Below are 25,384 nucleotides of genomic sequence, written 5' to 3' on the forward strand. Positions count from 1 at the left end.
AGCCCTCATGAGCACTTCAGTTTACAGTTTACAAGGGTCTTTCACATCCTTCTCATACATCCAGTTGCAAGGGAAGAAAGAAGGGAGAGAAGGAAAAGCACACAAGGAAGAGAATATAAAAACAGAGAGCAGCTCACAGACATATGTTACAGGACAAAGAAAAAAAAAACTAAAAAGTGAGGAAGGAAAGAAAATGGAGAGGAAAGAGATAAAAATAAGAAAGAGAAATTTAAAAAAATGTTTAATAGACAAAAATAAAATACCCATACCAAGTTAGGCCAAGCCCAGCCCATAAGGGCAGGGGCCGGTACCCATCATCTAAACAGTCCCAGCCCCTGCCTCCAGGCTGCCTCTATCCCAAATGTGGGCACCCAGGAACAAGTGCTTGGGTTGGAAGTCAAGTAGGCAGGACTCGGCAGGACTCAAACGCAGGTAACCGCAAGCTCTGGGCACTACACGGTCCCTAGCGCCATCTGCTGGAAAGATAGGGCATGGCATATATCCCCTGAAAGTGAAATTTGGGTGTGAACGTCTCCATTTCTCAGAGAAGGAAACTGAGGCTCTAAGAGAGATGGTGACTTCCCGCAAGTACCGCAGCCTGCCAGGTCAGGGGGCAGGCGAGGGTATCTGACTTCAAAGGTCTCAGCCCAGGCCTTTCCAGTTGTCAACAATCCAGCCCCGTCCCGGAAGAAAGCCAGGCGCAGAGCACGTGGTCGGAGGCATGTGCACTGGCCGCACACAGCTGGGGTGTGGGCTCCTGGCTCTAACAGCTATGAGCCTGCTTTCTTTTATTGAGCCATGGTTCACGGACGCCTGGTACTGGGCCAGACACTGGGACACAGCAGACAGGACTGATGTGACTCCTTCTCTCAGGGTGCTTCACTGATGGAAGAGGAAGATGGTAAAGATATAAACAGTTAAATTTAGATAAAATCACAAAGTGGCCAGAACACTCCATCCCACCTTTGGTTTCCTGAGTGGCCCCTAACACAACCTACAGCAAAGGACATTATCCGAGTCAGCTCTGAGGCTCAAAGGGAGCAGAGAAGCAGGGTTCGATCTCATCAGCTGTGGGGACTCACCCACCTCTCGATGCTCCATTGGTCAGCACTACAACTCCTGGTCACCAGCTCCTCTCTTAGCCAACATCACCATGGCAACTCCAGAGGTGAAGATCTGAATGGTCAAGAGGCCAGCGCTGGCAGGGCCATCCTGTAGCCGAGCAGGTGAGGTAAAGGAGTGCGTTGGGCCAGGTGGGGGATGGAAAGCTGGCACATTGCCCAAAGGCAGTGGCCACTCCTCAGCTCCAGTGGATATGTGACCAGGCAGGACACGTGGTACCACAAGGGCCACTGGGACCAGAGCTTCTGAATTTTCAAGACAAACCCCAAATCAGAATCTGGAAGTAAAAGCTGCTGGTCCTTAAGTACGAGTGTCTAGTTCAAAATTATAAAAACACCGTATCGGGAAAACAAAAACAAAACCCACGTCAATTTCCAAGTTTCAGTCCACTGGCTGCCAGTTTGAGACCTCTTGTGTCTTACAAAACACCCCCCTGCTGTAAGCAGCCCTTCATACTCCACTTTGTACTGAGAGAAAGGCCTTCCAGAGAAAGAGACAGCCCTGGGCTTCCACTCTGTTTGCTGATGCAGCTCTGTTGTCTAAGAAGGAATGTGACTCGCTCAAGGCCTCAGAGACCCCACTTCTCAGCTCCTAAACCAAAGCTGCCCCTGTCCATCACCGCAGGAGAACTCACTTTTCGCGTTGCAGGCCCTCAGGGTGCAGAACAGGCAGACATTCCTGCTTCCTGTAAAAGTATCTGCCTGGAGGAAGGCATCAAATCCTCCCTGTTGGACCCCCAAATACAGATCGAGCTGATGGCTGTCCCCTCAGAGTGATTTTCCCTGTATCCAAACACTGGCTTCAGACAATCCAAAAAATCGGTCCATCACTGTGCCTGAAATCCCACCAGGATTCACTCTCATCGATTATAGTATTGAGTCTTTTGAAACCTGTAATTGAAAGACACAAGGCTCTCTCTCTGGGAGGATCCCAGTCTGGGCCTGGAGAGAATGAGCTCTGGGACAGGTAGTTTAGAAGGAAAAGAGATTAAAAGAGAAGGGGCTCTCTTCCAAAATGGTAGGACTTAGGGGAGCCCCAAGTGTGGCCATGATAGTGGGGGGCCTTCAAGAGGAAGGCACCCGAAAGAAGCCTTTCACAGAGGTCAGTGTTTTCCAAAGCATGGGAAAGGAGGGAAAGAAACGAAGGAGGGAAGAGGTCGGGATGAAGGAGTGGGGAGGAAAGGAGGGAGGGAGACGGAGAAAGGCATGGGGCAGGCCTGGCAAAACAGGTCTGCAGGCCAGTTCGGCCCGGGAATGAGATTTCTCTGACTCGGCAGATGGACTCAGGCAGCTTCATAAACATGGCTCGGGCTTGGGCCGGTGATAAGGCGCTCTCAGCATGGGACCGAGATCGCAGGTCCCGGTGTGCAGGAACAGCATCTGTGCTGGCGTCTGTTCTGATTGGTCCGTTTGCGGCCAGCGTGGATTCTGATTGGCCAGGAACCAGCCCAACCACGTGTTGAGTACTTGGAACTCCACTCCAGCGGATTCCAGACCAAACGGGCCTTGCGAATTGGGGCGGAGGATGGTGCGTCCCTCAGACCCACCCTAATCCGCAGGCACACGTGAGACAGAGAGTCCTAGCATGACATCAGAAGGAGGCGAGGGAATGCCTGGAAGAACAGTCACATTTTTCTACCATCACAGTGAAATAGGAACTGAGAATCCAAAATAAAGGTGAAATACATATAAAGACGGTAATTTTCCTGGCACACCTGAATGGCAGAGCCGCGGTACAATCTCGGGTATTCCTCGCCAGTCCCCTGCGAGGGAATATATATACTCTGCCATTTTAGAGAAGGAAACTGAGGTTCAGAGTGGTAACTCACTGAGCAGGGATCGCTGCCTCAAGGGCCCTGACGGTATCGAAGCGATCGTCCTCCGTGCCATCTTCAAAGCTGTTGCTCACTCCGCCTGTGATGCGGGCCGGCCTAGCCACGTCCACGCCACCAGGGTTGGCCCCAAAGGAACTAGCCACAGATCAGGATCTTTGTATTATAAACCGACTTTTAATAATAATAATAAAAAATCTATCATGAATTGAATGAGAAGATCTGTACATTTCAAAGTAAACCAGTGCACGATGCCCTTGCCCTCGGGGGCCCCTCTCCGTTTCTGCCATGGGGTCCTCGTTTGTATCTGTGCCGTCTCTGTCCTGCAACAAGCCCATCTCTAGCAATCTGGTGCAGGGTGGCAAGAGAGGGAAGGTGGCCCCTGGGGGTGCACGGGGCCAAGATGCTGATGGGTCTTCAAGCCTCCAGGGCAGCGGGAAACCCACACCTGATTTCACCCATCAGCCAAGGCTGTAAAGACTCCTCCCTTCTGTCCCAGCTGTGACATTTCCCTGCTGGCAGCAGAACCTAGAGGGGACAAACTGCTGGGGGGGCAGAGGGGGGATCCTGTGTGGGTCCTTGTGCCCAGGTGGGCAGGGTAGCTTCCTGTCTCTCTAGCTGGCTGAGAAGTCCCAAATGCCCTGCTCTGAGTTAACATCAAAAAATAAATTACAGAAGTTACCACTCAGTGTTTCCTGGCAGCCCTTCTACCTGCAGAGGACAGACACCAGTGTGGGACTGCCTCTCCAATGAATGGTTCAACCCCCTCCAGCCCCCAGGCCTGGCCCAGCCACCTCTCAAACCCTTGTAGCCAGCTGTTCAAAGAACAAAGTAATTCACCCTGATACAGACCAACTGCTGGAGAACCGAGGGTGGGTGGGAAAAGGAACCCTAGTCGATACCTGTAAGCCATATCTTAAGACCCTAATATTGAAAAGATGAAATACTGACATCTTTTGAATTTTCAATAATTTAGTTTTTCTTTTTTTTTTTTAGTAGAACTGGAAAAAGTTGTCAATATTACCTTATGCTGGTCCCCTGTTAGACAATATAGCTTTCTTTGAAATTTAAAATGTCAAATATATAATCACGCAACCTGGGGGAAAAAAAAATCTCAGCGATACCAGCGACAACATAAAAACCTCAAAATAAACCATAGAGTTCACGCCATATAAATAAAGTCAGAGCAAATCTCGTGCCCAGGGCTGATGGCTCCAGTTCCAATGGCGCTGATGGCGGAAGCCGGTGCGGCTTTCGACCGTCCTCTTGGTAACAGGCGCTGTGCCCTGTCCCTCTGTCTTTACGGCAGAGGCCCGGCTTCTCCGAGTCCATCGGGCAGATTAGTACAGGGTTAGGGGGGAATCTGGAAGCTAAGGTGAGGAAGAAGAGCAGACACATGTGGTCGCCTGGAATGTGGACGTAGAAGGAAACCAGAGGTTTCCAAAGTGCAGGTTGAGCCATCCCGAGGGAGCTGGGGCCGCGGGCCTCCAGCTGCAGTGCCCGTGACTTCTCCCCTGTGTTCTGGGGACCTGCAGGCCGGAGCCCAGGCCCTGGCTGCACCCATCAGTTCTGTGGGTCCCCAGCACCCCTCGGGCTTCTGGCAGAAGTGTGAAGAACATGCCAGCCCAGGGCCGATCCACCATCTCATCCAGGAGTGGGGGCACTGCTTATCCTCCCAGGAGGTGATGGAGGAGGCCGGACAGATCTTCAAGCAGGCAGGAGAGGAGGTCTCGGGCCAGCTCTGGAGAAGGCCACACGGCCCCCTGTGTCCTCCCAAATCCCAGCTCCAGAGGACGCAGCCAAGCACCAGGCACCTCAGTGTCTAGAGGTCTCCGTCCACCGGCGGCTGGCAGAGGCGGTAGAGCCTGGTGGATGGAGGTGAAGAGGATGAGGACGAGCCAGGCAGGCCAAGGCCTATTATTATTATTGCCACATGTGATCTATGTGAGCATGTAATCCATGCCCAGAAAACAAAACTCAACAGGTGTAAAAAAGATGCAGAGTGAAAAATTGATGCCACCCACTTTCCCCTAGTGGTACAGTCCCCGCCCCACAGGAGCCTTGCTCCCTCCAGACTGGCAAGGGGGTTACAAAAACAGACACATATATGTGCGCATGTTTATGTTAAGATCCTTGTGTGGGTGGGTGTGCATTTTTCCACGCTAATGGTGGCAAAGTAGACCCAGTACTCTGCCACTGGAGTCTTATGCTTAATATATCTTGGGGGCCTCTCCCTGCAGCACGTGGGGAGCTACCTTGGTTTTCTTTCTGCATTGGGAGGATTCTGAGCTCTACCCTCAAGTAAGAAGGAGCCACTAATGGGTTTCAAGCAGGGGAGACGGTAGATCTGCTGTGGGGAGAATGATGGCAGGGGGACCAGACAGGAGGCTGCTGTGGTGACACAGACAAGACAGGGAAGCAAGGTGGCACAGTGGTCAGGAGTGTGGCCTCTGGGCCTAGAATGCCTGGGTTCAGAAGCGCAACTCTGTGGTTCTGTGTGCTAGCTGTGTGACCTTGGACAAGATACTTAACCTCTCTGGGCCTCAGTGTCCCCACCTATCAATGGGGGATAGTAATAGTACCTTGCTCACAGAGTTGTTGTTTGGAGCAAATAAGTTAATATAGGTAAAGATACTAGAGTGGTGCCTGGAGCGGGGGAAGCGACATATAAAAGTATTTAAAAGTAATGAGGGGAGGGACCTCCCTGACAGTCCAGTGGTTAAGAGTCCATGCTTCCACTGCAAGGGGCACGGGTTTGGTCAGGGAACTAAGATCCCGCATGCCAAACGGTGAGGCCAAAAAATAAAAATTAGAAATAAAAAAGTAAAAGTAATGAGGGGAATTCCCTCGCAGTCCAGTGGTTAGGACTCCGCACTTCCACTGCTGAGGGCCCGGGTTCAATCCATGGCCGGGGAACTAAGATCCCACAATCCATGCCACGTGGCCTAAAAATAAAAATAATAATAATAATAATGAGGGCTAAGAGAGTGCATACAAAAACTAGTGAAACATACATAAGATCTGTATGAGTTCTTGTATTGCTCCAACACCGTTTCCTGGTCTTGACAATGTCCTGTGGTTACGTGAGACATTATTCTTGGTGGGGGGAACTGAGTGAAGGACCACATGGAAACTCCCTGTACAATTTTTGCAACTTCCTGTGAGTCAAACTATTTCAAAATTAAAAAGTTATTTAAAAATTGTGGGCCTGGGGCTTCCCTGGTGGCGCAGTGGTTGGGAGTCCGCCTGCCGATGCAGGGGACGTGGGTTCGTGCCCCGGTCCAGGAGGATCCCACGTGCCGCGGAGCGGCTGGGCCCGTGAGCCATGGCCGCTGAGCCTGCGCGTCCGGAGCCTGTGCTCCACAACGGGAGAGGCCACAGCAGTGAGAGGCCCGCGTACCGCAAAAAATAACAAACAAAAATTGTGGGCCTAAGTCAACAGCAAAGCAGGGTAGTGTGGATGGAGAGGGAGGACGCACAGTAACGAGTTATTCCTGGGAAAGGGGCTGCACACAGTACCACGAGAAGGTCTGACATCAATGTGGAGATGATGGGCCGTGAAGACAGGTGAGGTAGGTGGGCTGAGGGCTCAGAGGGCAGCAGGGCGGCAGAGAAGGGCGGTGGGTGAGCCGGTGGGGGGCACACAAATTACTGCCCCATGGCTCACTGTGGGGGCCCTGCCTCACTTTCCCTGCCAAAGTGGGAGCTCTGGGAGGTAACAGACTGAGTCGTATTTGTTGTTTCCCAAATGGGGTCCCGTAAATGAGAGGGGAAGCCCCATCTGAACACCAGCGGGTCTGTCTGGGGTGAAGCCCAGCCCAAGTCCTGGCCTTCACAGAAGGGAGGAGAGGAAAGGAGACGGGGAGGGACAGCCACTCACCGCGGTGCACCCTGGGGCATCTGGTCCTTGACTCGGAGGTTTTTGGCCAGAATCTCCACCCTGGGGCCCTGGGAAGAAAGAACGGTGAGGCCCTGGGCTGCCTCCGCACGGAGTCCAGGGCGCTTGAGGAAGCATGTGGGTGTGGGTGGGCGTAACGGGAGCTGAAATCCTCAGCCCTCTAGATGGGGAGACGGGCAACAGCCCAGTCCCCAGATGGCCCCTCATCCCACCCGGGCTGTGAGTCCACCTCTCCCTGTGTCCACCGGGCCCGGATCTGGGTGCCCTGCACGCAGCCTGGTGGGGCCCCGGGGGATGGGTCCCCTCACCTGCTTCCGCATGATGTCCGTGGCCTGCATGATGCACTTGGGCAGCAGCCCGTGGCTCCGCGCCAGGATGGCCGCCTGCTCCAGGGAGAGGCTCAGGGTGCTCCTGCGGGGGGGCGGCAACAGGGGTGGCAGGTGAGACGGGGGCGACGGCCTTCCCCCCCATGGCCCCCAAGGCCCCAATCAGAGCAGCAGGGACAGAGGACGGAAGTGAGAAAGTGTCCAGATCTGCGCCAACCAAGAGGCACGATCATTCCTGCTTATGTTGAATGGATGCTCCAGCAGAGCCAGGCTGCAGAGACGCTCAGTCACACCAACCAGGGTGAGAGAACCGGGAAACTCAGCAGCCCTCCAAGGACCACCTCCTCCCGAGGTCCCATTTCACAGCAGACAAACTGAGGCTCGGTGGGGGGTGGGGGCAGCCATGGCCTCGTCCGGGCTCAACAGGCAGCGGCAGAATCGGGATTCAAACCTGGCCTTCGTCCTCCCGTCCCGGGCCCCCAAACCGCCCAGAGGCCCGCCCCCGCTCAGGGCTCGCACACCTCTGCATGCCCGTGCCGCACATGGTCATCTGGCAGGCCCCCAGGCGGTAGCAGAGCTCGGAGGAGATGGGGATGAGGCCGGCGCCCAAGCTCCCAGTGGCACCGGGCTTGGGGTAGACGAAGGACTTCATGAGGCGGCAGAGCTCGTCCAGGGCATTGATGGGGCGGATCAGCTGCGAGGCACACACACCCGGACGGTCGGAGGAGGCCCCCACCTGTCCTTCCTCCCCGTCATCACCTCCAATCCAGCTCCATTACAGCAGCTGTCCTCTCGGCTCACCTCCTATGCTCACGAAATATCTCAGGCCTAACCCTCCCATCTAATTCTCTTCACCTGCCCAGGTGCGCCCACGACCAAGCCTCAGCGAACACCCACTCCTGTCCTCTCCAAATAGCAGCACCTCCCCAGGACCAGCCTTCCCTTCTGCTCTGCCCCACCTCCCCTTTCCTGCGTCGCCTGTGCAGACACAGAACACCGGCCAGTGCTTCCTGTGTCGGCTCAGGACTCTGCCGGCCAGACTATCATACAAACTCCCGAAGGGCTGTGCCCAGCCCTTCTCTCGGAGCTCAGCCTCGCGGTCCGAGGCCAGGAGCCCCCGAACCACTGTCAAAATCAAGACCTGACAGGGACTTCCCTGGTGGCCCAGGGGTAAAGAATCTGCCTTCCATTGCAGGGGATGCGGGTTCGATCCCTGGTCGGGGAACTAAGATCCCACACACCGCAGGGCAACTCAGCCTGCGCGCCACGACTACTGAGCTCGCACGCCTCAACTGGAGCCCACGTGCCGCAAACTACAGAGCCCACGCGCTCTGGAGCCCGCGCCACAATGAGAGAAGAGAAAACCCGCACGCCACAGCTAGAGAGAAGCCCGTGCGCCGCAACAAGCGCTGCAACGAAGATCCCGTGTGCCGCAGTGAAGAGCCAGTGCAGCCAAATAAATTAATTAATTAAAAAAAAAAGAAATCGAGGCCTGATAGAGCCTGGGCAGAGGGGGAAAGGCCTGCAGCATGCGGCGGGAGGGCGCACAGCCCCCCGCAAGGCCGAGTGCAACACGCAGGAATGTGGCCCAGACAGCCAGGTATTCCCACTGCTAAAGATAAACTAGAAGCCTCCGTTTTGCGGGAAATCTTTTGACTTTTAAATGCTGGCAACAAATTGGAAACACACAAAAAGAGCACTGCATGGCCGCATCTGGTGTGAGGCTCCAGCCTCAGAGAGATGCTGCAATGAACAAGGGAGATGTAAGAGGCACAGGTGAGTGGGTGCCAGTGAGAACACATCATCTAAGGAGCTCTGAAGCAGGTGGGGAAGATGTCAGGATTTCTCGAATGGGGAAGGAGTTATCACAGAAGACTTCCTGGAGGAGGGACGGCAGAGGCCTCTGGGGCATCTCGGCCAGGATTCTGGCTGGGGTGTGACCCTGGGCCCTGTCTGACCGCACGAACCCCCAGCCCTGCCCAAGCTCCACGGCAGGTGAGGGGAAGGAGGGCACACCTGGTCTATCTTCACCGCTGTGGTGCTGGCGTCCGTGGGCAGGTTAGACCGTTCCAGGTAAAATGCCCTGAGAGAGAAAGACGGGGGTGAGGGTAGGGCCGCCACGCCCACCGTCCTTCCAGCCCCTGCCCCACTGCAGCCGCAGCCTCTTTGCCCTCCAACAACTGGAGGAAACAAATCATTAAGAGCGGCTGGCACAGCTCTCCACACCCACAGTCACCTGTTCCTCCAACAGCCCTGGGGGAAGCAGGAAGGGGCCTCCCGGGCACTCCTCAAATGCCACCTCCCCCCGACTGGCCGTGGGAATCAGCACCGACAGCCCACTCTCTCTCCCATCCTGCTGTCTCTCTCCTCTGAGCACCCTCGTCAGTTGACACGTCACACTGCTCTGTTTACTGGGTTATTGCTTATCTCCCCTTCTAGAACAGCGTTCGGCCAACTTTTTTTGTAAAGGGCCAAAGAGTAAATATTTTAGACTGTGTAGACCAGTCTCTGTGAAGATGCTACTCAGCTCTGCTGTTGCAACACAAAAGCAGCCAGAGACGATACACACTTAGATGAACGTGGCTGTGTGCTAATAAAACTTTACTGACAAAACAGGGGGTGGGCCAGACCACAGCAGCTCTAGAATCTACCCTCCATGAAGAACAGGCTTTGTCTGGTCACTGTTGACTCCTAAGCGAGCACCCAGAACAGAACCTGGCCTATGGAAGGCCTTGAGTGACAGGGGCTGAATGAAAGAAGAGACGAATGAATGATTAGAGTGGTAATTTTTAAAATATTCAGCGAACGGCACAGAACAGATTGATGGCATCGAATGATCCAGAGAGATGCCAGTTATAATAATACAGGTAGATGTCTTCCCTGAACAGACATACGAAAGCATCATTCTCCCATTTCCAAATACTAAAGCCCTTACCACACCCTGAAACCCCGGTCTCCTAATTCTCAGCCCACCTTCTTCACGGAGGGAGAAGGTGAGGCAGAAGTAGGAACGGGCTGGGATGGGGGCAGCAGTAGTGGGAGCAGCCTCCTTGGGCCCCAGGCTTCCTCCTGGCGGATGTGACCCCTACTCTTTCTTCTCTCTGGGGGTCTCCCCTGAGCAGGGCCAAGGTTCTGGAGTCATGTCCCTCACTCACAGGCTCAAGAATCCCAGGGCCCCTGTCCCAGCTCCCCACCCCATGCAGAATGAAACAGGCATCTCCCCCGCAGATGGAAGGACCTGCTTTGAAGCCAAGCAGACCCAGTCTAGCTGCGTGACTTGGGCAAGCTGGGTGTGCTCTCTGGGCATCAGTTTCCTCATCTTCAAAGTGGGTTAGAATGGCTGCCAGTGACTGCTGTGAGAATCTGATGAGCTCATGTAGGCAGAGGGCCTGGCGCACAGTAGATGCTCAAGAAAGGGCACTGCCCGCCCCCGCACTGGGAGCCCGTCCGGTGCCTTACACGCTAATGCTCACTCCCCGTGACAGTGTTCAGAATCCTGCCCCCATCATGTAGCCCATGCAGATACCTGAGTTTGCGGTAATACTGCTGAACCTTCTCCAGGGACTGGGCATTGATCTCCTGCTGCAAATCTTCCACCGTCTGGCTGCCTGGAGGAGGCGGTGCCTCCATGTTCTCCAGAGCTGTGAAGGAAGAAGAGCGAGGGCAGGTGCTTGGCTCCCGGTGTGCACGGCCATCCCCAGTGGGCCCCACTCAGCCCGTCCCCGCGGCTCACCTTTCGTGAAGAGCACGGTGTGCAGCCTTAGACTGGCCCCGCTCTCCAGGCGGGAGGGCAGCTTGGAGAAGTGATAGCTATCCAGGTAGAAGATAACCTTCAGTGCCTGCCGGCTGCCCTCGATGTGGTACAAGACGTTGGTGTCTGGTGGGGGACGTGGTGGGGCACAGGGCTCACCATCAAGGCCGGAGGGGCACCACCCCACCTCCGCGAGGGCAGCTACAGACCTCCTTCAGATCGCCACTGTGATGTCCCAGGACCTCCCTGTCTGCCCACCCCAGAGCCGCGGCTTCAGACCTTCCTGCCCTCCCACAGTCTCGGGGCACCTCAGATAGCCCCGTCCCCCTACCACTCAGAGGAGCAGCCTCTGACCTCCCTTTTCACCTCCCTTGACAGGTCCCAGTTTCTACTGCTTAATTCTTACACCTGACATTGATTCTGCCCAGCTGCGGAGCTGTCCCTGTTTATCTTCAGAGCCTCACCAATGCTCCTTCTACCCCTCACCTGGTAGCCCAGGGCCTCTACCTGGCAAAAGCTACCCTCAAACAGCACCTGCATCTTATTTACACCCATAGCAAAGAGCTTGTGGCAGGGGTGGCACTAACACTCCATCCTGCACCCATAGCAGACATCACTAATTGATGGATAATTCTCCCTGAGCCCAAGCTGGCCTACAGACAGGCAGCCACTGCCAACCAATTCCAATTGGTACCTGAAATGAAACCCATTGTGCTTCTAGACTCTAGTTTACACATTCTCAACAGGGTGATATCACCTCCAAGGAGGTAAAAATTGGTTTTGGGGGCAAAGGCAAAAAAAAAAAAACACTTACTCTTTTTGTATGTAAATCACATATATACATATAGTACATAAACAGATATATAGTATATCCATGATATAAAAATTTCATGGGGGTGTGGGCGATTAGGAAAAAATTGTCTAAACAAGCTCCTTAGGGAGGTGATAATGAAAAACAACAACAGAAAAAGCAGGGGTTCTCAAACTAGCATGCTTCAAAATCACCGGGAGGGATTGCTGACACACATTTCTGGGCTCTGCTTCCAGTTTGGGATTCAGCAGGTCTGGGATGGGGCCTGAGAATTAGGCTAACAAGCTTCCAGGTGCCACTGGTCCAGGGATCACACTCAGAGAACCATGGCTCTAGAACCGAGCGCAGTGATTCTCAGTCCTGGCTATACACCAAAGTCACCTGGAAAGTTTATCTTGAATCCCAATGCCCAGGTTCCACCCCACAGGCCGAATCCAAATCACCAGGGCTGGGACTGGGACTGAGGCATCAGTGTCTGAAAAGCTCCCTGGGCGATCCCAGTGCAGCCAGGGCTGAGACCCACTGGACCACAACGTGAGCTCCAGGAGGGCAGAAACCATGACCGTATATCTCTCCACTGTGGCCCAGAACCTAAAACTGAGCCTGACACGTATCATGTGCTCGAAATTATGGGTATGTGGATAGATGGATGAGTGTGTGGGTGGATGGGTGATGGGTGGATGGATGGATGGATAAATGGATGGGTGGATGGATGAGTAGATGAATGAGTGAATGAGTGGGTAGGCGAGTGGAAAGATGGGTGGGAGGGAGGGAGAAAGAAAGGAAAGAAGAAAATTATGGTGTAAGTTCTTAGAAAATCTTAACACGTCTTCAACCCACCGAAGGTTATCTCTAGGAGTTTTAATAAGAACTGGGTACTGGCTGTTTTTCCCTCTTAAGCGCTCTTGGAGACGGCTGGGTTTATAAAAAAAGAGACCCTCTCCTTCCCTGTATGTTGGGAGCATGAGGTTTGAAAGCACTGGGTCCTGGGTCAACTTTAGGCAGCTGGCCTGGCGGCAGGGGGAGGGACAGGGTGACCCCAGAGCAGTCCCTTCCACCCCAGAACCCCGACTCTCACGGTGGGGGTGGGAGGAATCACTCACTGGCCACGTAGCTCTCGTCCAGCTGCTTGAAGGAGAAGGTGACATTGTCCAGTTCCGACAGGGTCACCCAGATGTCCTCCAACATGGTCCGTTCCTCTTTCTGCAAGAGCAAGACAGAGTGGAGGAGTCACAGGTGCCACCCCTGCCCCAGGTTTCACTTCAAGATACTGTGATTCAACTCTAGTTGACACACCAGGCTGTGGCGCTACCAGGCATGAGGTCTTGTGCAGGTCTCTCTGGGGCTGGACGTGAGATCATGTTTGCTCCAGGCCTGTCCTCCACCTCCCAGGTCAGAGCCCATCTCTGCTCTAACATGCTGGGTGGTCCTCTTACCCGGGTCAACCCACCAATCCCACTGAACCATTCCAACGCAGCACCCAGCTCAGAGCCTGCATATCCTGGCAACTGCTGAATTAACACACTGGGTCCCGGTGACCTCATCAGGGAAGAAAGTGAGGGCTGGGTGCTCAGTTCCAGAAACCAATGAGAGGGTGTCTCCCACCAGGCAGGCACCCGTCTGCAACATCGGCCAGCAGAGGGCGCACCACGGCCACTCTTTCCCAAACCGCCGCAGCTGTGGCTTCCTGTCCGGCCTAGGAAAACGTCTAGGAGGCTCAGGGCGGCAAGGTGTGGGGAGCTCAGGCCTGGGCACACGGGTGGAGGGGCAAACAGCACAGAGCAAGTGCTGCTGCCGGCTGGATTTCTGGGGGGGCATCGGCTCTGGGTACCAGTACCCTGAAATGCTGAGTCATTGGCTCTGCCTCCTCCCGGAGCTGGTAGCGGGACCCACCCTGATTCTGAGCCCTGCGAGTGGATGGACAGGGCACTCAGAGATAAAAGAGATGTGGAGAAGGCAGGGCAGTCTGGGGGAACCAGGTCTAGAGTCAGACTCCCAGGTTCACACAGGTTCCCTGGGCCTCAGTGTCCTCATCCTTAAAAAGTGGGTGGTAAAGGACCTGCCTGGGGGCTACTGCAAGAACTAAACAAGGTGTCATTTGCATCAACAAAGTTCACCTGGATTACCACAAAAGCCTGCTCACTGGTCTCCCAGTTTCTGCCCTTGCCCCTCTACACTCTTCCCCACCCCGCAGCCTGGGTGATCCTTTAAGTATCAAAGTCAGATCCCGTCCCTCCTCTTCTCAAAACCCTCCCCTGACTGCCACCCCCTCAGAGTAACAGCCAAAGTCCTACAAGAGCCTGCAAGACCCCGAACAGTCAGACCCCAGTTAATTCTCAGGACTCACCTCCCCCACCTTCCCCGGGCTCACGCACTCTATTCCAGCCGCACTGGGTACCTCGTTATATCTCCAACGCTGCGTGCATCCTCCCGCCTCAGGACCTTTGCACCTGCTGTTCTCTCTGCCTGGAGGGCTCCTCCCCAGTGTCCTCATGGCTCACCCCCTCCCCTCCTTCGGTTCTTAGGTCAGATGTCACCTCTCACTGAGGCCCTCAGTGGCTGCCTTATCAAAACTTTCAACTGCCACCACCCCAGACCTTCCCCTTAACCCTTAACACTATAAATGAGGGTGTCTCAACTGCAGCACTACTGACACTTGGGGCCAGATAATTCTCTGCTGGGGGGTGGGAACGGGGTGAGCATCCTGTGTGTTGGAGGTTTAGCAGCCTCCCTGGCCTCTACACACCACATGCCAGTAGTACTTCCTCTTCCCTCAGTTGTGACAACCAAAGATGTCTCCAGAGATTGCCAAGTGTACCCTGGGGGCAAAACTGCCCTGGTGAGAACCACTGGTCTGTACCATCCCTGGTCCTTAGTTGTTTATGTCTATCTCCCCAAAATCAGGGTATAAGGTCCCTGAGTAAACGAACTCTCTGTTTTGTCCACTGCTGGGTCCCCAGTGCCTGTAACAGTGACACATAGTAGGTGCTCGATAAACAGCCGCTGAATGAATGAACGGGGTGAGCGACAGCCTGAGCAAGACCTCCCCCGCCCCCCACTCACCGCGGCCGGCGAGAGCAGGGACTGGCAGTGCAGGAGGACGCCAGTGGCCGCCACCTGCTCCAGCCACTTGCGGCTGGCGTCCCGGCTGCTCTCCTCGTACTCGCCGTTGTTGTTGTAGCGGTAGCTCAGGGCCGCCAGCAGCTGCTCGGAGAAGGTGCACACGGCGGCCACCAGTGCCTGGCAGAAGATGCTGTCCCTCCGCAGCTGCAGCTCCGTGTCTGCGGGCAGAGCGGATGGGGAGGGGGCTCCTGTGCCATCAGCAGGCCTGTACCCCACAGCCCGGGGCCCGGGACTAGCCTCCACTCCCCGACACGACCACCCATCCGGGGCCAACTGGCAGACAGAATTCATTCATCCCAGGCACCAAAGGCAACTCCACAAAACTCAACTCTCCAAAAGCCAAGCCAATCCGTGGAAAAACTCAGCCCTCTCAATGACCCATCTCCCTACGTAAAACAACAGAACAACTTGTGATTTTCCAAAGGCTTTCCCCAAACCCTTACCCTCAGCTGTTCATTTATTAGGAAATTTCTCAGCATTCATTGAGAGTGATGATGCCAGCTCCATGTTTTAAGAAATGCAGTTTACCATTTTCTCTATTTTTGAGAAGTATGCCTTCTTCTTACCATCCCCCACCACCACTTCCTTGTCCCCTGCTTGTGATGTGATTTACAGAACTGGCCAATTTTGGGCAATCAGTCATTCAGGGTCCTAATATCCTGGAAGGGATTTTTTTCTTTTCTTTTGGCTGTGCCACGCAGCTTTCGGGATCTTAGTTCCCTGACCAGGGATCGAACCCGGGCCCCAGCCGTGAAAGCACCGAGTCCTAACCACCGGACCACCAGGGAATTCCCTGGAAGGGATTATTTTTGTTTGTTTGTTTTTGTTTTTGTTTTTGTTTTTGCGGTATGCGGGCCTGTCACTGTTGTGGCCTCTCCCGTTGCGGAGCACAGGCTCTGGACGCGCAGGCCCAGCGGCCATGGCTCACGGGCCCAGCCGCTCCGTGGCATGTGGGATCTTCCCGGACCGGGGCACGAACCCGTGTCCCCTGCATCGGCAGGTGGACTCTCAACCACTTGCGCCACCAGGGAAGCCCTGGAAGGGATTATTTTTGATGACTGGCTCTAGCCAATGGGTTTTCAGTGACCAATTTTGACCCAGATCCTATTCTAGCTGCCCCTTGGCTGAGAATTTCTGGAAGGAAGGGAGGGACAGAGAACACCTCCAAGATTCCCCTAGGCCCCCATCAGCCCCTCCTCCACCCCACTGTCTTTGGGGTAGGAAGCCCCAGGCTGGGGCTGAGGGCTCTACCGGCAAAGAGCCTCCCTAATTGTCAGTGCTCTATCCTGTGTCCTCGTCAAGATCAGCCCAGGCCTGGGAAGTGGCAAGAGACAGTGCTCCTGGCTCCAGGGCCCTGAGACTTGTCCCCCGGACACAAGAGGAAGAAGTGAGGTCTGAGTAGTTCTTGGAGGGGCTAGAGGCCATGGTGTTACCTCCCCCTGTGCAGACCCCGACGACCAGGGGAAAGTCAACCTTGGCCGGCAGAAGAGGCCTTCCCCGGGGTGCGGTCATGGGCACTGGCTGCCAGGGAGGCCTCTCCCGGATGCACCCGGGTGTGTGCAAATCACAGACAGCTGCCTGTGCACAGCCCTCACCTGTGCATTTCAGCAAGGCCAGGAGCAGCTGGTTCTTTCCATCTGGAAGGAGAAGGAGATGGGCTGAGAGGGGTTAGCAGAAGCAGCAAGCCGAGCCAGGCCTCCCCACAGCCCAAGTGCCTGCCCCTTCTCGCAGTGACTGCCCCTTCTCGCTGCGAAGCTCTGGGCACACAGAGCCACGGTCAACGAGCTTCGACTGAACGTTGAGCAGATTCCAGAAACCCTTGGATGTGCAGGGGATGAAACCCCCACTTTTAGCTGTACCCCAACTGTCTATACAGAGATTCAAACCAGCCCCTCCAACTAACGGGCCAGAGCCCCCAGCCCACACCTTGTACCTGTGCGTGGGCACACCCTGACACACGCGTGCATGTACATGTGGGAGCACACTCAGACCACGTACGCTCACACGTGTACTCAGGTACTTACTCACACCGTCCTACACAGCCAAGCCCTGCCCACGTGTAGACAAAGCCCAGACCTTCCAGACACAGGCCTAACACCCTGCTCTCTTTCCGTCAAATAAAGGCTCTTGGGCCCAGAAGGGGCTTAAAAAAAAAATCTGAAAGGACCCTGGATTTGCCCTCTTGTGATACATTCTGTCCTGGGGAGGCACTAAGATGCAGGGCAGGTGGGGTAATAACACCAGCAAATGCTTACTGAGGGCTTACTGTGTGCCAGGCACTGCACCAAGTGCCTTGTTTGTACTGACGCGTTTATCCCTCACAACACCACTATGAACCCATTTTACACATGAAGAGACTGGAGCACAGAGAAGTCAAGGAACTTGCTAAGGTCGCACAGCCAATAAGTGGGAGAGCTGGGGTTCGAGCACTGGCCATCCGGCTCCAGAGTCCATGCTCTTCACCAGTCACAGTTTTGGAAGACAGGACAGCTCAGGGCCAACACAGACTCCCAAGTCAGAGGGTGCTGTTCCTGGGGTCATGACCCTGGGGCCAAGCACCTCCTGCTGTCCTGGTCAGATGTCTCCCTGGCCTGGGATCCTTCTAACCCAGGAGTCCCAGGCTCAAATGCTGCCAAGGGCCAGGCAGGTAACATAAGGTGCATGAAGCAGACCCCAGGCCACAGGGCATGGTGGGATCCATGTGGACTGGAAGGCACCCCTCCCCCACCTAAAGAGGGTGGCCACCACTCATCTCCAGCCAAGTGGGGTCTCGGATTATAAATGCTGGCAGCAGGTTCACATTTTTTAATGCTGTAGCATCAAAAATTACCTGGCGGCCCAAGTCTGATCAGGACCCACCCACCCCCCAACTTGTAACCTGGTTAATAAACAAAAGGAACTGAACTACATCCACAATTTTGGAAGCTGAGAAGGAACAAGTTCAGCCTTCTTAGCCTCCTGACTCTGCAAGGAAGCCCCAGGCACCCCAAATCAGCAGTTCCTTGATCAAGTGTGTACTGTCCCAGGGCCTTGCCCAGGGCAGGACACAGCTGAGAAAGGGACACACTCTCTTCCTGTCCTCTCCCTGGGCCTGGAGAGACGTGGGGCACGGAGATGGACCCATTCCTGATCCTTCCACGTTGCCCATCAAGAACCAAAGGCCACAAAACCTCCACATCACAGCCTTCCCTGCCCAACTGACCTTCCACGTATCTCTGAATGTTGTCCACCAGGGTCTTGATGGAATTGGGGAGGTTCCAGGGGTCCTCCTGGATGCTGATCTGGATCAAGCTGCGGCCACGAATTGTACACTCCTCCTTCTGTTTGAACTCTGGGGCAGAAAGTGACATGAGGGCAGGAAAGGGACAATTAGATAGCTTTGGAAAATGGGGGCACAGAGGCCTCTGTACCATCACTAGATTCCAAAGCTCAGAATCTTAGGTCAAGGATGCTGGCAGGACTCTAGGGCACGATCTGGTTCATGGAAGGCAAACACATGGTAAGTGTGCTACGAATTCATAGTATCACACTCATGGCAGACACTGCTGATCAATCTCAGCACTCCTTCCCGCTCGTCTGAGGCTGAGACTCCTCACAGGTGCAACAAATCCAATGCAGACATCACCAATCAATCAGGGCATGCTTGTCTCCTGAGCCTGGATGTAGTCACGGAAGGATTCTCGGGTACTACCTCCTCACAGCCACAACCAATCGAGCTGGCACGTGAGTTGTAACCTAGCGTAACCTTTTCCCTACACAGAGGAGGAAGTCCAGGCACAGAGTGGAAAAGTGACTTGCCTCAAGTCACACAGCAGGGTAGTGACAGAAAAGGGACTTGAACCTGGCCCCAGACAAGCAAACACAGGTCCCCGCTCCTTTGGCCTCTTCCCTGCTACAAAGTCCCAGGTTTCTGAGATATGTGTGGTTTTGTTTCCTCTGAGTTTGACATTTCTTCTTTCTAAGGTCCATCCCAGCGAGAGATGATCCTGAGACAGCAGGAGGGAGAGCTGAGCTAGGGCACCCCAACTTCTCACCACTTCCGACCCTCACTTAGGAGCAACTGCCTGTTTCTTTTCCCATCTCCTGAACTCTACTGGAAGCTCCTTGAGGTCAGAGGCAGTGTCACCTTCATCTGATGGGCCCCAGAGCCCAGCACAAGGCCTGACACAAGCTGGTTCTTGGAAAGTATTTACTGGATGTATGAATGCATGGATGCATGGAGTAGACAGATGGGTGGATGAGTGGGTAGGTGGATGGGTGGATGGATGGATGGATAGATGAATGGATGGATGGATGATGGATGGATGGATGGATGGACAGATGGGTGGATAGATAAATAGGTGGGTGGATGGGTAAATGGGAGGAGAAGTAAATAGAGGGACATAAAAGTCAATCTTTTTCTCTCAAGCATTTCAAGAAGAAGGTCTCAGTTTGGTGCTGGTAAGTCCTTAACACTTCTTTAACTCACTAATCCCCCTCAGGAATAAAGAACAAAGAGCTCTGGGCAGGCAACAGTGCCTAACTACAGTACAGTGACATTTTTTGTTGCTGTTTCCATTGGATTTATCATTATTTTATGACATTTTATACTGGTTTTCCATTTACAGGGAGTTAAATAAGGTCCTTTCAAAATTGAATTTTTTAAAGGGAGACAGTTTGATCTATCAATAATATGGGCAGCAAATGAATATGGTTTAAAAAATGTAAAGATGTTGGCAGATTCTGTGAATATGTCTAAAATGATGAAGGGGCTGTGGGGGTATCTGAGGTTTGGCAAATCGTGCTCCAGTCCTTCCCCTCATGTTATAAACAGGCAGACGGAGGCCCAGAAAGGCTCAGGGACCAGCCCAGCGGTCCACACACTTTTTCTGTAAAGAGTCAGATAGGAACTGATTTAGGCTTTGCAGGGCGTACAGTCTCTGTCACGTATTCTTTCTTTCGTTCCGTTTTAACAATCCATTATAAATGAAAACTCATTCTGAGCTCACAGTCTGTACAAAAACAGGCCATGGGCTGGATCTGCTGACTGCCCCTGGACTGACCCACGGCCATTCAACAGGTGAGGGGCAAAGCTGAGAACGTGGCCCAGGTGGCCTGAGGCCTGTCCAGCACACGTCACCCATTGCAGCCCGTCTCCCCGACGGATGCTGGATGTCATCCCTCGCCCTGCCTGGGGACTCTTCTCTGCTCACCTTGTAAGCTGTGGTCCATGGGGAAATGCCTGGTCTCTTCAAAAGCTCTGCTCATGACTGGCCCCTTGAGGAGTGCATGGATGGAGTCCACCTGGGTGGCGGGAAGCTCTGGGTTAGTTTGGCCCACAGGGCCCTCCAAGTTGCAGGGACTCATTACTCATAGCCCCTGCCCCGGCTCCTGGCTTATGGGTTCTTACCAGGGCTGATGGGAAGAACTCAAGGTCAGGCCGGAGTTGGGACAAAGGTCCTACCTGGTTAAAGAGGTGCTCCAGGCAGCCATGAAGCTTGTCCTGCTTGTCTGACGGGATCCTCATGTCACAGGGCAGCTCGTCCCCTTGCAGAAGGAAGAAACCACAGCCATCAACTATTCCTGCCCCATCTCACACCTGCCCAGCCTCTTTCTCAAGAAAGCAATGTAGCTACAGAGCTCCAAAACCCACAGTGGACTTGGAGTCTGATAGACCCAGGTCCTGGCTGTGTGACACTGTACAAATCACTTGACCTCTCTGCACCTCGGTTTCTTCATCTGCAAAATGGGCAACAGGAACTAAAACATTACACAATTGTAAGTCAATGTTATTAGTTTTCACTCTGCAGACGAGGAGACAGAAAGTCAGATATAAGGAACCGGATCCCAGTCTCCTGATTCATCCCCCAGCCATTTCATTTAAATCAGCTGCCACATGTAAGTGCCTTCCTAAAACCTCCCCAGGGATAGTTTTTGCAGCTGAATATCTTATGTGATGAAATATTTACCTAAAGTTCAGAAATATCTCTGATCTTACGTGAGCTTCTTTTTCTTCTGTTAAACTGAAGTAAAATTAAAATTGAATTTTTATGCACAGATACTACCTCTGGAAGGACACATAGGGCAGTAGTGACAGCGGGAGCTTGGGAACCGGGAGGCCGGGTAACAAGGGTGGGAGGGAGGTTTGTCACTACCCACCCTCTCATGCCTTTTGAATTATGAACCATGTGGATGTCTGTCTTATTCACAAAATAAAAATTTTAAAGGCTGAAATCAATAAAACTAAAATAAAAACAAATTTCCGTCTTTCAGTAAAAATTCCAAGTAACATAGAATCTAATTTATAAAATCTTATTTATGTCTGTCTGTGCCTCCAGCCGTCCACCCACATTTCTCCACATCTGTGCAGAAATACATGTTCACCAGCAATCCCCAAATATAATCAATAGTCATTTCTGGGGGAGAGGTTGAGATTCTGACTTATTTCCATGTATTTCTTTTGAACTTCCCTGTGTCATCTGAATTTTTGGTTTGAGCATGTGTCATTCACGGAAACCATCAGGTCGCCCTATTCTAGTAACGTTGGAGCCCTCACCACAACATGTAACTGCATCGTGTATGTTTTTATTTGTCCCGTGTCCGTGGCGTTCACGGAGAACGTGAGGGCCGGGATCTATGTCTTTTCATTCACTGCCGTGGTCCCAGCACATAACTGGTGCGCAATAAATGTTTGCTAAAGGACTGAAGGAGAACCACTAGCACACCATGCAAAGTAATAGAAGACAATATAACATGGAACGAAGCATAACAAAATAAAAATAAACAAAACAGAATCGCGCTGGGGGACCCCTCTCCTGGAGCACGAGCCTCAGCACTCACCAGACCCCATCTCGTCGCTGCCCAGGTAGGAGCTGTTACTTCTCACGCTGGTGTAAGACAGGACGGAGTCCCGATTACTGTTACACTCACTGCAAAGCAGCAGAGATGAAGGCATGAGTCACCCTCCCACTCACAGCCTCTGGTCCCAGCACCCGGAACCCACTTTCTTGGGTGGACGATTGGCCCAGAGAAGGCACCGTGGGCCAACCGCCAGAGCCATAGACGGGCAGGGTGGTCCTGGTGCGTTTTCTAGGTCTGACACTGGGGAAACATTTCCAGGCCTCAGTACAGAAGTGGTAGGTGGATAATGAATCATTTTCGTTTGGGTGTAACTCCTGTCACTGTCTTCGTGGGACAGCCTTGTCCCTGGACACACCTGCATTCGCCACACTTGGCCACATGGTTCCGTATTTTGTCTCCCCAGCCTGGCTAGAAACCTCCTAAGAACAAAGACTGTGTTTGCTTGGCTTGTATCCCAGGAACTCAGAAGGCATGGGGAATTAAAAACCACAACCCTGAAATTCTTTCCTTCACCTTTCTGACAATTAAAGGAAAAATCGGAGGACCCAAAAATGTCAGAATGGAAACCCAGAGAGATGGAGAGATCTTGGTCTGTGGACAAGAGGCTCCAAGAACACACGGTACCCAGTCAGCCAGACCATTTCGTAATACAGACACCAAGAAACACCGACCAATCTGGTCCCTTGAAGACTGAAAGGATATAAAAGCTGGAAGGATGGGGACCAAAGCCTTTCTTGCCAAATTCTATCAGTTCAGTATTTTGCCCACGAACAACTGAAGTGCCCCTCCAAGATTCTACTTTAACCACAATGGTCAGATGTTATGTAACCTTTCACTGGAGGCTATGGTGCTTGTTTATTTGTGGTAAGGAATTCCATTCACTCACTCTATGGTTTATTACAGGAAATTGGGGTTTCAGTCTATTTGACCCACTAATTCAAACTTCACTGATCTTGTTAATAATTAACTTAACCAGGAGAAAACAATTCAGATCCTCTGAGTCAGCAGGGGAAAAAATGGTCTTACTCCCTGGATCAAGTAAAAATAGTGTTTGTTGCAGAAACCAGAGAGGTCTTAACGTTGATTTTAAAACACACTGCAGATCTTGACTTTTCCTTGGACCACATTCCATCAACGTGCACAGAGTGTAACGAAGGCAGAAAGGATGGGTGGTGTCCACCAGGGGCAGGGGAGCCGAAGGGGGCATCTGGGGCGTGCTGGGGGGCGCAGCCTAACCCCCCAGGACCACATAGCTAGGCGACAGTGCCCCATCCCACTGCTTCCTGGGAAATGTCCTCTGATTCTGACTTTCCCACGGCGGGGGCCTCAACTGTGCCACTGGCCATTCACAGCAAACCCCACGAGAGCACCGCTTGCCCTCACCTGTAGGAGTCCCGGTAGCTCATGGTGTCATGACCCGAGTCCTCCTGATCGTCCTCTGACACCTTGAAGCACACTTTCTTGCTGCCCCCGTGATCGGCCCTGTCCATCTCGCTCTCTTCGCTGACCAGTTGGGGGGATGAGGTCTCCTCGGCCGAGGGTGGATCGCAGGACCCACCCGAGGTGGGCTCCGTGATGGTGGACAGCAGCCTGCAGGAGCAAAGACTTTGAACTTAAAGGCAGAGGCCCGTGGCTCCACTTGCCTCCATGGAGGCCCCAGGCAAGGCTCTGACCTCAGGCCTCACTTTTTTTGGGGGGTACGCAGGCCTCTCACTGTTGTGGCCTCTCCCATGGCGGAGCACAGGCTCCTGACGCGCAGGCTCAGTGGCCATGGCTCACGGGCCCAGCCGCTCCGTGGCATGTGGTATCTTCCCAGACCGGGGCATGAACCCGTGTCCCCTGCATCAGCAGGCGGACTCTCAACCACTGCGCCACCAGGGAAGCTCAGGCCTCACCTTTGATCCTAAGTAGAGGGAGCCATCAAATGCTCTGTGTCCCTTCCCTGAAAATCCCACCAGCAGGACTTCCCTGGTGGCGCAGTGGTTAAGAATCCGCCTGCCAATGCAGGGGACATGGGTTCGATCCCTGGTCCGGGAAAATCCCACATACCGCGGAGCAATTAAGCCCGTGCGCCACAACTACTGAGCCTGCGCTCTAGAGCCCGTGAGCCACAACCACTGAGCCCTTATGACACGACTACTGAAGCCCGCGCACCTAGAGCCCGTGCTCTGTAACAAGAGAAGCCACCGCAATGAGAAGCCTGCACATTGCAACGACGAGTAGCCCCCGCTGCCCACAACTAGAGAAAGCCTGCACAGCAACGAAGACCCAACGCAGCCATAAATAAAGAAATAAATAAATAAAAAGAAAATCCCACCAGCAACTCTGCAGATGTGAATACATTGTCCCTCCTGTAGGGGGCGTGACATATGGATACTCCTTATTTCACAGCCAAGCTACACACAGGCTCCAGAGAAAAGAAGGCAACTGGGAAACATGGTCTATAAGGGCCATATGGTCTCAGTTACAACCATACACTCAACTCTGCTGCTGTACTGTGACAGCACCATAGACAACATGTAAAGAAATGGGCACGGCTGTGCTCCAATAAGCCTTTATTTTTTTTAAAAAAAGCAGTGGGCTGGATTTGGCCCATAGGCCGTAGTGTGTCAATCCCTGGCATAGAGTATAATTGTTAAGACTATAGGTTTTTAAGACAGACAGACCCCAGGTTCAAATCCCAATGCTATCATTTCCTAGTTCAGAGACCTAAAGCTAATTATTAAACCTCTCTGAGACTCGGTTTCCTCATCTGGAGTAATATCACTATCTATGTCCTAAGCTGCTGTAAAGATTAAGGGAGTTAAAATATGTAAAGTGCTTAGAAGACTGGTGCCTTGTAAGTGATCAGTAAACCCTGGCTGATATAATCCTACCACATCTCAATGAGGTCAGTATTATGATTAGCCCCATTTTAACAGGTGAGACCATCAAGGCTCAGAGAGGTTAAGTGACTTGCCTAAGGTCACACAGCTAATAAGTGGCAGGGCCAGGATCAAACCCAGGCCTCCTGCCTCCAGACCCTACATTATTTTTCCTATTCTGATTGACAATTTCTATCATACACAAAAGGAGAGGGACCAGTATGATGGACCCCAGGTAACCAGCTGCCAGCTTCAACAGTGGAAACTCAGGATCCACTTTTCTTTCCTCCATCTTTCCTGTTGCTTTTTCTTTTTCTAGAGTGTTTAAAACAAACCTAAGATATCATATAATTTCCCCTATAAACACTTCCATATGTGTCTCTAGCACATAAGGATTTATTTTTAAAGCAACGGTTCTCAACTGAGGGTGCTTTCTGTCCCCCACTCCCCCACTCCAGGAAACGGTTAGCAATTTAGCAAGTTCCCTCAGGCGCAAACATTTAGCAACGTCCAGAGACATTTTTAGTTGTCACAACTGAAGCAGGGCAGGGAGGGGTGGGCTAGCTACTGGCATCCAAGGAGTAGAGGCCAGGAATGCCACTAAGTATCCCACAACAAAGAATTATCGGGCCCAAAATGTCAACCGTACTGAGGCTGAGAAACACTGTTGTAAACACAACCAGTCACTATTACCACACCTAACAAAATCAATCATTCCATAATACCATCTAGTTCCCAGACCACGGGATCCCTGATGCTCCCCAAAGTGTCTTCTCACAGATGGTATGTTAGAAACAGAACCCGAACCAGGTCCAGAC

At 53.0% G+C, this 25,384-nt stretch overlaps 1 protein-coding gene across 1 annotated transcript in view; it reads right to left on the minus strand.

The window, feature by feature from the left end:
• Window positions 1–4,775: 4,775 nt before the first annotated feature.
• Window positions 4,776–25,384, minus strand: part of PREX1 (phosphatidylinositol-3,4,5-trisphosphate dependent Rac exchange factor 1) — a 195,515-nt gene continuing 174,906 nt past the window's right edge. The window contains exons 26-41 of the mRNA XM_065893635.1: window positions 23,086–23,292; window positions 21,682–21,770; window positions 20,306–20,388; window positions 20,055–20,145; window positions 18,065–18,193; window positions 16,458–16,499; window positions 14,799–15,020; window positions 14,502–14,506; window positions 12,843–12,936; window positions 10,911–11,054; window positions 10,704–10,818; window positions 9,194–9,260; window positions 7,699–7,871; window positions 7,160–7,262; window positions 6,834–6,901; window positions 4,776–4,818 (exon numbers count right to left, since the gene is read on the minus strand). Of these exons, the coding sequence (XP_065749707.1) occupies window positions 4,776–4,818; window positions 6,834–6,901; window positions 7,160–7,262; window positions 7,699–7,871; window positions 9,194–9,260; window positions 10,704–10,818; window positions 10,911–11,054; window positions 12,843–12,936; window positions 14,502–14,506; window positions 14,799–15,020; window positions 16,458–16,499; window positions 18,065–18,193; window positions 20,055–20,145; window positions 20,306–20,388; window positions 21,682–21,770; window positions 23,086–23,292 (1,675 nt within the window). The remainder of the gene's footprint in view (window positions 4,819–6,833; window positions 6,902–7,159; window positions 7,263–7,698; window positions 7,872–9,193; window positions 9,261–10,703; window positions 10,819–10,910; window positions 11,055–12,842; window positions 12,937–14,501; window positions 14,507–14,798; window positions 15,021–16,457; window positions 16,500–18,064; window positions 18,194–20,054; window positions 20,146–20,305; window positions 20,389–21,681; window positions 21,771–23,085; window positions 23,293–25,384) is intronic.

Source organism: Phocoena phocoena, chromosome 15 (genome assembly GCF_963924675.1).
Source record: "Phocoena phocoena chromosome 15, mPhoPho1.1, whole genome shotgun sequence".
NCBI lineage: Eukaryota > Metazoa > Chordata > Mammalia > Artiodactyla > Phocoenidae > Phocoena > Phocoena phocoena.